Raw genomic sequence first — 14,803 nt, 5'->3', positions numbered from 1 at the left:
ATACATTCAAGCATTTGCGAGCACACAAAAGCCACTGGAATAAAAACGCCAAATCCACGAACAGTCAACACAAGTTTTCCGCATGAAGGATTTATGTGGGAATTTAGCTGCCCCGTTTATGGTTTTGGCTGTTGTGGACGTTAAAAAGCAAAATACTGGATAGCATACACCAACAACAAAGTAAGAAGAACAACAAAAATAAAAAAAAATAATAATGTATTTTTGGCAAATAAACACACACATACTAACTTTCGTGTGTTAGTTCATGTGAATAGTGTTGATTTCTTGAATGGAGCATCGAATGATAGCGTTATAAAAAAGAGAAGGAATATTTATTAGCCTATCATTGTGATTTGTTCAAAACAGAAATACCACTGGAAGAGTGTGGCTTTCAACAGTGTTAATGATATGAAATAATTACGGGTGGTAGACAGTATGGCAATTTAGGGAAATATGAAGACGAAATTTTTATTTATTGTCTTCTTTTTTGTATTCAAATGGCAGCCGCCACTTCTAAATATCAAACAATTTCAAATACAATCTAAATGCTATTGAGAATTCTGTGAAGACATACTTTCTGGAATATCTCCTACATTATGCACCTCTCATTACATGTAATGATATATTCCCTACTGTTTTCCGAAAAATAGAAATAAATCTTATTCGTTCTACATCCGTTATATTTGATGAATAGACTGATTTGTTATCCAAATAAAGTTATTGTTGTTTCTTTACTTCTTATATAGACGATCAGTCTATGCTCAGTGAGAGGAATTTTATTTTGTGGTTAAATTTTTAACTGGTGGCAGGCAGTGTTGGTCTGAATGGTGGTAGTCGATTTTTATTTTTCCTCTTCTTCTTATTCAATTTGTATAACAATATTGATAATTTCGGTGATTTGTTTATGGATTCCATTTGTATATACGCTCATAAAAATGTTTTTGCATTACGGCGAAATAACTAATTTGGAGGTTAATGTGGACCAGTATGTTTAAACACAGGTTGTGGATTGTATGTGGTAACACTCTATTCATTTCAATCTGGGGTAGCAATGAATGCAAATATATATGGCTCCATGTTTTGGAATAGCCCCCATTTATGGGTGCCACAACATTTGAGATCATTTGAAGGTCATAGCTTCATTATTTAACCGAAGCAGATGTAATTTCGCATACGTTATTTTCAGCGGGTAGAATACCTCTTCGAGGACATAGTCCCCATAAAAAGGTTCTACTTTTTTATAATGATCCACATTACCTAACTTTGAAAAATAATGAAAAAATTAAAACTCACCTATGGTATTTGCAGCTTAACGTATATTTAGCTGCAAATACCTGAAAACATCTCAAGACATCTACAATTAAAACTTAGTTAAAGTTTCAACATTGCAATAAGGTATTCAAAATCACTGCTTCCACTTATTAGAAAAATGGAACTCATTCTTGAACAGCCTTTAATTGGTATCAATTTAAAGGCCAGCCACTCCTCTTGGATACACTATTAACTTCTCGGCTCTATGTCCTTCAGTGGTAAATATATATGCTATAGAATACAAATTTTGTAAATTTTCACACAAAAGTCAGGGTCCATTTGACCTGCTAAATATGGACCGATGTTTATCAAAACAGGCATGCTTATTCTTTGGTTCAATCCCCTTCTTCATGTAAAACTTCGCAATGTTTGGGCCATAATTTCGGCCTCTGGAGCAACCAGAAAAACCGACAAAAATAAATTTTTTGGTCCATTTATCCCCTGAATATTAACCGATCTTTTCCAAAAACAATGGGGGTCTTCATTGGCCAGAACCCATCTTACATCCAAAATTTCGTAAAGATTGGTCCATAACTGTGGCCTGTATTGTGTTTACAAATTATAGATCGACTAGCTAGTCGAGATATGACGATCGGTATACTTAAAGGTGGGTCTAGGACCAATATTTCGCGGCGTTACAACCTCTTGGGGCTGCACAAAGCTATAATACTCTGACAACATAGTTGCGTAGGGTATAATAACTTTTATAAATAATAGGTAGGGCCTCCCTTATTTTGCATAAGTTTAAAAATTTTATCCATCGCACTGTTGATCAAAATTTTTCGCAAGTCTTCATCGATTGTCCGCCATTCATCGATAATCACTTCTTGGAGGTAAAATACAGTTTGGTGTGGGCGGTTTTCTGCATAGACACGACGAGTCAAGATTCCACACATGTTCTCGATTGGATTCTGGTCGGAAATTTTAATAATTTTCGAATTTAACCATACTTGAGTATGGCGAGTTTTATGAACTTGGGCGTTGCCCTGCTGAAAAACGAGCCCTACATTGTTGCTGCTTTCCCAAAATGGCCATAATTTGTCTTCCATGACTTGAACGTACTCCATTGTATTCATCCGACAACTAGGAAATGTCAAATAAAACTTTTCGTGGCAATAAATTTCTTCCAGGACCATTAAGGAACCGCCACCGAAATATCGTTTTAAGAAATATCGTGACTCCATCCGTCTGTCTGTTGTAATTACTATAGCGTCTAAACGACTTGAGATAGATCGCCAAAATTTTGCATAGAGTCGTCTTTTGTCTGCAGGCAGGTGAAGTTCGAAGATGGGCTATATCGGTCCACGTTTAGGTATACCTCCCATATAAGGGTACCCCCAAATTTTCAGTATTTTGGGGCTTTTGAGCGCGTTTTTCAACCGAATTCGCTGAAATTTGATAAAATGGGTTCTTTATGGATACCAAATTTCTCTACTAAAAATTATAAATATAGGTCCACTTTTTCCGGTGGCCCCCATATAACGGTAACTCCCAATTTTCAGTTTTGGGGGTTTTGACAGGACTTTTCCACCGAATTGGTTGTAATTTAGTTCTTGTTGGATTCTTATTCTCCACAAAAAATAATAAATACAGGTCCATTTTTTTGGGGTAGCCGTCATGTAAGCTTGGAACTAGATCTATATCAGCCCTTAATTATACCCTTCACCACACTGTGGTACAGGGTATTATGTCTTTGTGCATATGTTTGTAACAGGCAAAAGGAAACGTGATAGACACATGGTTCCTTTTGAGAATATGCATAGAATCACCTTTTAAATCGATTTATGCATGTCGGTCTGTCTGTCCGTGCGTCCGTCTATGTATTTTTGTTAACAAAGTACAGGTCGCATTTGTGATCCGATTTGGATGAAATTTGGCACAGTTCACTTATTTGGCCCAAGGACGACGCCTATTGTAATTGGGAAAAATCGGTTCAGATTTAGATATAGCTCCTATATAAATTTTCGTCCGATTTTATGTAAATGGTACACTAAAGTCCCTATATATCCTTCGATTTGCACGAAATTTGGCACAGCGTACTGAATTAAGTCTAGAACGATGTGTGTTAAATTTCGTGAAATTTGGTTCAGATTTAGATATAGCTCTTGTTTACCTTTATTTTAAGGTAAGTTAATTTATTTTCAATTATAAAATTAATTTATTTATAATTTTTAACTTTTGTTATTTTTATTTATTTCAGGGAGTTTTTTGGACGGCGAGAAAAAAAGGCGCGTTTCGTTGGCGGTATAATTCACAACAATAAATCATTTTTATTCTACTTCATTATCTTATTCTTCTACATCTAACTTAATTGTAATTTTACATACTATTTAAATACTAATTTTTACAACTAAGAAATTCAAAGATGGTTTACATTATATTATTAATTCAAATTTAATTTATAAAATAAAAGTAAAACAAAAGAAAATTTAATTAATTAAATTTAAGAAAACATAAAACCGAAAATTGGATCTAAATCTGCTCCAACATTCTGCCCCCATTGAATGGCTGCAGGCCTTCAACCTATAGGCAATGGAGCAAGTTTCCTTATAGGCCTTTTAAATATGCCTGTTATTGTTTTTATTTCCGCCACCCTGACCTTTCCGTCTTGTCCCTCGGTAACGTTGAGTATTCGGCCGGTTACCCACTCTTGAGGTGGCAGATTGTCCTCGTGCACGAGGACTAGTTGACCGACCTCTATGTTGGGTTGGGGATTGTGCCACTTGGCCTTGTCCTGAAGTCCTAGGACGTAATCCCTCGACCAAGCCCGCCAGAACCTCTGCTTGAGAGCGGAGAGCATCTGCCAGCGCTTGCAGTACCTCTCCTTGTTGTCGCTGTCTTCTCCGACGGATTCTGGCGGCAGCGAACGCAGACCCGCTCCGATTAGTAGGTGCCCGGGAGTCAGAGCTTCTCCGTCGTTGGGGTCTGGAGACAGCGGTGCTATGGGGCGACTGTTTAGCACCGCCTCTACTTCTACGAGCACTGTGACCATCTCTTCTTGCGTCAGCAGCACTTTGCCGACAGCTCGTAGAAGCAGGAACTTCGCCTGTTTTACGGCAGCTTCCCACAGCCCTCCGAAATGAGGCGCCCTCGGAGGAATGAAGCTGAACTGCACGTTCAACGAGGCAGCGTATTCCTCCACGGTTCCTCGGCCTGCTAGGAACTTCTCCTGAAGCTCCCTCAGCTCTCTGCTGGCTCCCACGAAATTCGTCGCGTTGTCGCAGTAAATCCTCTTGGGGAGCCCACGCCTCGCGGCAAACCTTTTAAAAGAAAGAATAAAAGCATCAGAAGATAAATCAGACACTAATTCTAAGTGAACCGCTTTGGACGTGAAGCAAACGAAGACGGCTATATACATTTTGGTAGGTGGTCTTCCGCGTATTTTTAAAGTAATATTTACGGGACCACAGAAGTCTACGCCTATTATTAAAAATGGACGTAAAGCTCTCACTCTATCAGTGGGAATATTGCCCATTATTTGGGTCATCAGCTTTGGCTTGTAGCGAAAACAATGGATACAATTCCGAACTATTCGATTACATTCTTCTCTGGCATTGATAAGCCAAATTTGCTCTCGAGACAATGCAACTAAGGCTTTCGTACCAGCATGGCAATTATTAAAATGTAAATTATTTAAATATATTGACACAAAATGATGCTTTTTAGGAAGTAAAAGTGGAAACTTTGTGTCATGGGGCAATTGTGCATTTAACAGTCTTCCACCTACTCGAAGTAAAGAAAATGTCCGCTTACACTCTGTGAAATCGTGGATAAATGGTGTCAATTTCTGGATATTGTATTTAAAGCATATTGACTTTTTTATTTTAGAAATCTCTTCTGAGAAACTCTCTTTTTGAACTGCCTCTACTAATTTAAGAAAAGACCAATTCAATTCTTGAGCTGTAAGACAGATAGATTTGGATATCTTTCGTTTCTTAACTCGATCGACAAATCGGAAAACATATGAAACCACTCTGAGAAGTTTTTTATATGATGAATGGTTATTTATTAATTTCAAAAGAATGTTCTCAGAACATTCCTTATCTGTCTTACTATTTGAGGTCAGGAATACTTTGTATTTTCTTATTTCCAATGATTTTTGCTCCTCAGTCAACTCGAAATGCTTGTTGACTGGCCATTTAGACATATCGTCCAACAAAAATTTAGGTCCTTCAAACCATATTGATGATTTAATTTCATCTACACTGCATCCTCTCGACACAATGTCGGCTGGATTCTGTTTAGTTGGCACATGGCGCCAAATACATTTTTCTGACCATTCTTGAATTTCTGCGACTCGATTAGAGACAAATGTGGCCAGAGAAGAAGGATGGGTTTTTAACCAGTAGAGTATAATTTCAGAATCAGACCAAAAGTATATTTTTTCAACATCAAAGTTCATCATTGGTTTAATTCGTAACCACATATTTGCCATAAGATGTGCTGCTGAGAGCTCTAACCTCGGAAGAGACATAGTTTTGAGGGGAGCTACTTTAGATTTAGCTGTTAGCAGCCTGCAAGATACTCCATTAGAGTCCTGCGAACGAATATAGAAACAACATCCATAGGCACGCATCGATGCATCTGAGAAACCATGAATTTGGATTCTAGATGAAACATTCGTGTTTACGAATCTTGGGATTTGAATCGTATCCAACTTCGAAAGATTGAATTTGAAATCTTCCCAGACTGAACTCAAACGCATGGGAATCGATTCATCCCAGTCTAATTTATTAATCCAAAGTTCTTGCAATAACATTTTGGCTTTGGTTATTATTGGACACAAAAGGCCGAGGGGATCAAACAAACGTGACGATATTGACAAAATGTGTCTTTTAGTAGCTTTCAGATCTTGGAAGCTTCCCTCTATGTAAAATTTGAAAACATCATTTCTTGGGGCCCAATGAATACCCAATGCCCTTGCAGTCTCGGAATCCGAGTGCAACAACTTTTCACTACAAGTTGTCTCATTAAAATCTGGATGATTAGACAACCATTTTGTGAGATTTAATCCCGCTGAACTGAGAATAGTTGTGACTTCATCTCGAATTGTGAGAAGACTATTCAAATCAGCAGAACCAGTCAATAAATCATCCACATAGAAGTCGTTGCTTATAACTTTGGCACCAATAGGCCAAGTCTCTTTGGACAAATCGCTCAAATGGCTTAAGCAACGAATTGCTAGAAATGGAGCGGACGAAGTGCCATAAGTGACCGTATTCAATCTAAAAATTTGCAACGGATCACTTTCGTTTTGTCTCCAAAGGATCAAATGAAAATCTCTATCTTTTTCGTCGATTAAAACTTGACGATACATTTTCTCAATATCTGCTGTAATTACGTATTTATGTAAGCGGAATCGAAGTAACGTTGAGTACAACTCTTCTTGAATGGTTGGACCTACCATCAAGAGGTCATTGAGTGAAACATGTGAAGATGTTTTACTCGATGCATCAAAAACGACGCGAAGTTTCGTAGTTGTACTTTGAGGTCGGAAAACACATTGATGAGGAATGAAATAATGTGGGTTATTAGGAACTTTATTGTTGGTTTTTTCCATGTGACCTAAGTCAAGATACTCTTTCATGAAAGAATTATACATTTCTTTAGATGTGACGTCATGAGAAAGTTTTCTTTCCAATGCCAGAAACCGCCTTTTGGCTGTTTCAAATGACGAACCCAAAAGTTTCACATCTTCTTTGAAAGGTAAAGACACTTGGAAGCGTCCTGACGATAAACGTCGAACATATCTTTGGAAATGTTCCTCACATTTTTGATGTTCCTCAGACCGAATTTTAGCACAATTATTTGGAATTTCTTCCAACTCCCAGAATTTCTTAACAATTGCATCAATAGTTTCATCATTTTCTATGGCAACATTCAAGTGACATACACCTGAATTCGACCCCTTTGACTCATCGTATTTGCCAGCTACGATCCAGCCAAGAGAAGTTTTTTGCAGAACCGGATAACTCGGATTCGATTTGATTTGGCCTACACAAAGAAGTTCGAAGAAAACTTCAGCACCAAGTAATAAATCCACTTTACGAGGTTCATTGAAATTAGGGTCTGCCAGCTCTATATTTTTAGGAATATTCCAATTAGCAGTGGAAATTCTCTTATCAGGTTGAAGACTTGTTATAGAACTCAATACCCAGAATGTAGATGAGAATTGGGTTGAATTGAGTCTCGACATCACAGACAGTTGAACTTTATTTTTCGAAATGGAAATTCCTTCCGATATGCCAGTTAAATTTAACCTGCCACTTTCCCGTTTTATTTTAAGCCTTTGTACCAAGTCCTTGGTTACCAAATTAGGTTGAGAACCGGAATCTAAAAGAGCTCTAGCCAGAATATATTTTCCTGAGCTACTACGGACCTTCACTAATGCTGTGGCCAACATTACGCCTTCATTCGACGATGAATAGTTGACCGACGCGCTAGACGTAGAAGGCTGCTCTTGATCAGAAGCGTATCGATGTAGTAAGAAATGGTGTGAACCACCACATACTCTACACTTCACTCCTGAATTGCATTTGGCAACAGTATGACCTTTTTTGAGACAATTAATACAAGCAGGGACATCTTTAATGAATTCAAATCTTTGCAAAACTGGTACGGCAGTGAAGGAAGTACAATTATTTATATTATGCTGTAAAGATCTAAGAACACGCACTTTTCTGAAGATGGTTTCTGTTTAGAAACTGAAAGTGACGTTTTAAAGTTCCTTTTAGGCTGATTATCAAACTTTGGTTTATTAATTTTGGGTCTTGCGCCAGAAGATTCTTCAGCTGATATGTGCTGATATCTTTTATTTAAAGCAGCCTCGCAATCAGACCATAATGGGAGCTTCTCGAAATCAAGCTGTTCTTCCCATTTGGATTTAGTGATTGGATCGACCTTTGACATAACTAAATGAATTAAAATGGCATTCGTAATTTTTTTATCCTCACCAATAGACAACAGCGAATCATAAATGGCAGAAACCGTGTCAATCATGCTACGCAAAGCAGAAGCTGAAGGTTTAGGGATCTCAGGAAGATCGAAAAGTTTAGCAATATTATCGAAAAATATCAAACAATCATTATCATAAACCTTTTTCAGACTAGCTAATGCCTTGGGATAATTTTCTTCAGAAATCTGAAATGCTCTTACAGTACCAAGAGCTTCATCGGACAAGCATGAAATTAAATGGTTGAATTTTTCTATGTCTGTCAATGTCGGATCTGTGTGAACTAAATTTTCAAAAAGACTCATAAAATTTTTATATTCGGAATATTTTCCGCTAAATTTAGGCAATTTCATGTTTGGCAATCTAGATTGATGTGATTGGCCACAAAAAGAAGTTTCAGGCATACTACTTCTCCTATTTTTAGACAAAATTCCTAAAAATAGGGACTTTGCCGTAACGCATAAGTCTTCTAGTTCACCTCGATCATTATTATCGGGATCTAGAATGTCAAGTTCGGATTGCAATCTCATTGCATCATCAATATATTTATTAAGAATGTCTAAGCGACATTCTAGTTCAATTGTATTGAACGAAATTCTCTTTTCTCTGAAAGAAGTTTTAATTCTTTCAATATTTTCAATTACCTTTTCTTTCTGTTGTTTAATGTTGGCTACTTCCGTATCGGGAGTGCTTTGGTGCTTCTTACCACCAGCCATTATATTCAAATAATTTGAATTAAATTTAAAAATTTAAACAAAAATGTATTTACACACTTATTATTAGTGTAAGGTAATGAACTAGTGGGTGGCGTAGGGGATGATAGATACCAAGCAACGGCTCTGATTAGCTTTAACATGGCGAAGCCCAGGCTTATCTTGGTCCCTCTTTCATCTCAATTGTGGACACTGACCTCCCCGCGGTGCCACCTGGGGAGCTATTCTCATCACCCGATGAAATAGTGAGCTAATATGTGCCGCGAGTTCACCCATAAGAACTATAAAAAAATGGGTTGAGGCGTCGGGTTAGTTGCCCACTCTCGGAAAACCCAACCTACTATGAAAAAGCAAAGAAAAAGAAAACCAAACCCCCCTAATGTTGACGACCCCCGCAAACGTATAAAGGACCACGATCTGCGAATCTGCACTTGGAATGTGCGCACGCTATACAGAACAGGGGCAGTGTTCGCTTTGGCGGATATACTCAAGAATTACAAAGCCGATATTATTGCCTTACAGGAAATGCGATGGAAAGGGACAGGCGTAAGTAAATCAGACGATTACGCCCTGTATTATAGCTGCCACGAAACGAGACATGAATTTGGCTGCGGATTTATGGTTAACAGGAGAATAAAAGACCTTGTCTCCAGATTCACTCCAGTAGATGAGCGAATTGCTATAATCCGTATAAAACCGAAGTTCTTTTACATCAGTCTAATTTGCGCCCATGCTCCGACCGAAGATAAAGATGAACAGACCAAAGATATATTTTATGAGCGCCTAGAAACAGCATATGACCGTTGCCCTGGCCATGACATTAAAATTCTGCTAGGAGATTTTAATGCAAAAATCGGAAGGGAAAATATCTTTGGCCCCACCGTCGGAAAATTCAGCCTTCATGAAGAAACATCCGATAACGGCATGAGGTTGATTGACTTCGCGGCAGCAAAAAACATGGTAGTTAGCAGCACCAGATTCAAGCATCTCGATATACACAAGGCCACCTGGATTTCTCCTGATCAAGTAACGAGAAATCAAATTGATCATGTTGTGATAGACGGAAGGCATGCATCCAGTGTTTTAGACGTCCGATCGATCCGAGGAGCGAATATCGATTCGGACCATTACCTTGTGGCAGCCAAGGTACGCACCCGTCTAAATGTTGCAGCAAAGGTGCGATCTAATACAACACGGAAACTCGACGTCGAAAAGCTGCAAACACAACAGGTAGCCGAGGCCTACTCCGCTCAACTTACCCATCTGCTTGAAGAAAGCACTTCTTGTCCCGATAATAGTATAGAAGCACAATGGCAAAGAATTGCCCACTCCCTACAAACTGCAGCAAAAAGAACAATTGGGTACCAAAAACCACCACCAAGAAACCCATGGTACGATCAGGAGTGTCGTATTGCTACTGATGTGAAAAACGCAGCGTATAGGGCAACCCTGCAGACAGTAGCAACACGTAACGTGATGGAGAATTATCGGGAGAAAAGGAGAGAGGAGAAACGTGTTTTCAGAAAAAAGAAGAAAGAACAAGAAAAACGTGAGCGTGAGCAAATCGAGATGTACAGGAGTCAGAATGAAGTCCGGAAATTTTACCAACGAGTAAAACACCAAACCGAAGGCTTTGGTGCAGGCACATCCTCCTGTAGAGATGAAGAAGGAAACCTGGTGACAGATACAGACAGCGTGTTGAGGATCTGGAAGGAGCATTTCGAAAAGCTGCTAGTATCAAATAGTGGCGATGAAGAAGATACCCCAGAACCAATAGGAGATGATGGTATAGAGTGTATACCACCTAGCCAAGATGAGGTCATAAAAGCAATTAATCGGCTCAAGAACAACAAAGCAGCAGGAGCCGATGGGTTACCAGCCGAACTATTCAAGGCTGGTGGCCAGATGCTGGTCAGGAGCATGCACCAGCTGATTAACACAATTTGGCTAGATGAATGCATGCCCAATGATTGGAACCTCAGCATCCTGTGTCCCGTGCACAAAAAAGGAGACAAGACGATATGTGCCAACTATAGAGGAATAAGTCTCCTTCCCATCGCATATAAAGTGCTATCCAGTGTGCTGTGTGAACGATTGAAGCCAATGGTCAATGACATCATCGGACCATACCAATGCGGCTTCAGACCTGGCAAATCGACCATAGACCAGATTTTCACTCTGCGCCAAATCCTGGAAAAGACCCACGAAAAACACATCGACACATATCACCTATTTGTCGACTATAAAGCCGCATTCGACAGCCCTATCCGTTCAGAGGTGTTTAAAGCCATGTCTGCGTTCGGCATTCCTGCAAAATTAATACGGCTATGCAGGATAACTTTAAGTGGCACAAGGTCAGCCGTTAAAGTAGGAAAGGACCTATCGGAGCCCTTCACTACCGAACGAGGATTCAGACAAGGTGACAGTTTGTCGTGTGATCTTTTTAACATCCTACTGGAAAAGGTCATACGAAACGCAAAGGTGAACAGAAATGGCACTCTGTACACCAAACAACACCAGTTACTCGCCTACGCCGATGACATCGATATAATGGGTCGAACATTGCGAGCGGTAACAGCCACCTTTGAACAAATTGAAAAGGAGTCTGCCAAAGTGGGTCTGGCAGTAAACGGCGAGAAGACCAAGCTGATGGTATCAACGCGCAAGACGTCCTGTAGACTCGGACCAACTGTGGAACTTGAGAACTACAGCTTCGAGGTAGTTAAAGACTTTATATACCTTGGTACCGCCATAAATAAAACGAATGATATCAGTTTTGAAATTCGGAGAAGGATTGTGATGGCCAACAGATGCTACTATGGTCTAAGTAAGCAGTTTAGAAACAAGGCCACCTCTCGCCAGACCAAACTCACACTTTACAAGACGCTGATACTACCCGTGCTATTATATGGATCAGAAGCATGGGTACTTGCGCAAGCAGATGAGGCAGCGCTTGGGGTGTTTGAGAGAAAAATTCTCCGAAAGATCTACGGGCCGATCTGCGTCGACGGTGAATATCGGCGTCGAATGAACCACGAGCTCTACAATTTATACGCAGACATCGACATAGTCAGTCGTATTGAGCTGCAGCGACTACGGTGGCTAGGCCATGTTGTGCGGATGAATGAAGAAGCCCCAGCTCAAAAGGCATATAAAAATGAGCCTACGGATGGTTCCCGTAGAAGGGGAAGGCCAAGTAGAAAACAACATCTTGAATTCTTCCAGATTTTGGAAATCTTTTTTAAAGACCAGCTAGTAAGTAAGTAATGAACTAGTTTACAACATCTTTCAATGACAATTTAACCTTCCAAATTGCGCACAACCGGCGCGCTTGGAAATCTTTTTTAAGCTCGGCTTAATATTTTAGAAATTTTACAAAAATTGCGTGTCTATAGCACTTATATTGTTGTTTCGATAACTATCGATAACAATACCGAATGGAGTAATCGAATACGTAGTCGCTATCAGAAACTAATCAAAACAAAGAAAATGAAGTGAAAAAGGCACAATTAGACAAATAAGTTTAATAAATTAAAAAAATATATGTTAATTTGCCGAATTCAAATATTTTGTTTAGAATTAGTTTCACTCGCGAATGTATTATGAAATTTGTTTTCGCGGATCAGTGTGGTGCTACGAATGTATAAAATTACAACGAGTGAAATGGCTGACAAAGCAAAAAAGCGGAATAAGAAAAGGCAAACTTAATTTATATGTAATAATTAAGTTTGTATTATCTTGCCGCGAAATCAAGCCAAAACGATTCACAAAATATATATAAATTGAAATATGAAGCGTATACGGATAGTTTGTGTGAATTTTGATAAAATAAATTTTGTTTAACAAATTCTCTAACACTGAGTAATTTACAGGTTAGGATTCACACAAATTATGTCCAACGCTGTTACCTGTGAATCAGAATCACTCTCCTGGTTATTATGTTTGCTCCTGCATAGACGGCAATCGCAGCGACGGGGCATCTGGATTTGATGACAGCAGCAGGTTTATTGATGGGGAGTGTTTAATTTATTTTATTTATTTAATTTAATTGTTTTTTAATACTTTTTGTGTTCTTTTCTTCTTCTTTCTTTGCAGTAGCTTGGCAAAGATGTTTTGTAAAAACTTAACAAACACACCGACACTTTGACTCCCGGGTTTCGGCACCAAAATGTTCACCTTTATTTTAAGGTAAGTTAATTTATTTTCAATTATAAAATTAATTTATTTATAATTTTTAAATTTTGTTATTTTTATTTATTTCAGGGAGTTTTTTGGACGGCGAGAAAAAAAGGCGCGTTTCGTTGGCGGTATAATTCACAACAATAAATCATTTTTATTCTACTTCATTATCTTATTCTTCTACATCTAACTTAATTGTAATTTTACATACTATTTAAATACTAATTTTTACAACTAAGAAATTCAAAGATGGTTTACATTATATTATTAATTCAAATTTAATTTATAAAATAAAAGTAAAACAAAAGAAAATTTTATTAATTAAATTTAAGAAAACATAAAACCGAAAATTGGATCTAAATCTGCTCCAACAGCTCTCATATATATATTTTCGTCCGATTTTAGGTAAGTAGTGCACCAAAGTCCCTATATATCCTTCGATTTCAACGAAATTTGTCATAGCATTCTGAATAAAGGCTAGAACGATCTGTGTTAAATTTCGTGAAAATCGGTTCAGATTTATATATAGCTCCCATATAAATTTTCGTCCGATTTTAGGTAAATAGTGCACCAAAGTCCCTATATATCTTCGATTTGCACGAAATTTGGCACAGCGTACTGAATTAAGTCTAGAAAATGCGTGTTAAATTTCGTGAAAATCGGTTCAGATTTAGATATAGCTCCCATATATATTTTCGTCTGATTTTAGTTAAATTGTGGAGTTCCACGAAATTTGGCATATCGTACTGGATTAAGTCTAGAAAGATGTGTGTTAAATTTCGTGAAAATCGGTTCAGATTTAGATATAGCTGCCATATATATTTTCGTCCGATTTTATGTACATGGTGCACCAAAGTTCCGATATATCCTTCGATTTGCACGAAATTTGGCACAGCGTACTGAATTAAGCCTAGAATGATGTGTGCTAAGTTCCGTGAAAATCGGTTCAGATTTAGATATAACTCCCATATATATTTTCGTCCGATTTAAGGAAAATGGTGTACCAAAGTCTCTGTATACCTTTCGATTTTCACGAAATTTGGTACAGCGTACTGAATAAAGTCTAGAATGATGTGTGTTAAGTGTCGTGAAAATCAAAAATGCGACGTCTGTTATAATTCATCTGTTGAATTTACCCAAAATGGTGAAGGGTATCATACAGTCGGCCCCGTCCGACTTTACCACTGTTTTTGAGTTATCATATGCGCTAGGCTATAGTCTCCTTAAGACCTTGTTCATTGTATGCATGTACCTACTTCGATAGACCATATACAGGGTTGCCCATATTCGACGGAACATCCCAAAAACGCCGTTCTCAGCTGTTGGGCATGGCTCTGTCTACTTTACAACGGATTATTCGCATTAATTTGCATTTGTTGCCGTACAAAATTCAATTGACGCAAAGAATGTTGCCTGCGGACAAGCCTCGTCGATTGGAATGGGCCCAAAGAGTCATCGAAATTGTCGAAGATGACGAGCAATTTTGGAACAAAATTGTCATGTCCGATGAAGCCCATTTCACATTGAATGGGACCGTAAATAAGCAAAATTGCAATTTTTACGCCACTGAAAATCCTCAGGAGATTCAAGAAGTGCCTCTTCATGATGAAAAAGTCACAGTTTGTTGCGGCGTTACTGCGAAAACGGT

General features: G+C 38.4%; 1 protein-coding gene across 1 annotated transcript; it reads right to left on the bottom strand.

Moving 5' to 3' along the window:
- Window positions 1-3,959: 3,959 nt before the first annotated feature.
- LOC133335238 (uncharacterized) lies at window positions 3,960-13,031 on the bottom strand (the record flags this gene model as incomplete). Its single annotated transcript, XM_061543533.1, has 2 exons — window positions 12,885-13,031; window positions 3,960-4,571 (listed from the first exon to the last, which is right to left on the bottom strand). Coding segments are annotated over exons 1-2 (684 nt in total), but the record flags the coding sequence as incomplete, so codon positions are not given.
- Window positions 13,032-14,803: the final 1,772 nt, after the last annotated feature.

This window comes from Musca vetustissima, unplaced genomic scaffold, assembly GCF_032173495.1.
Source record: "Musca vetustissima isolate MV318-11 ecotype Yass unplaced genomic scaffold, APGP_CSIRO_Mvet_v1 utg6245, whole genome shotgun sequence".
Lineage (NCBI taxonomy): Eukaryota > Metazoa > Arthropoda > Insecta > Diptera > Muscidae > Musca > Musca vetustissima.
Note: the sequence above shows the minus strand (reverse complement) of the source record. Positions and strands in the feature narration are given on the sequence as shown.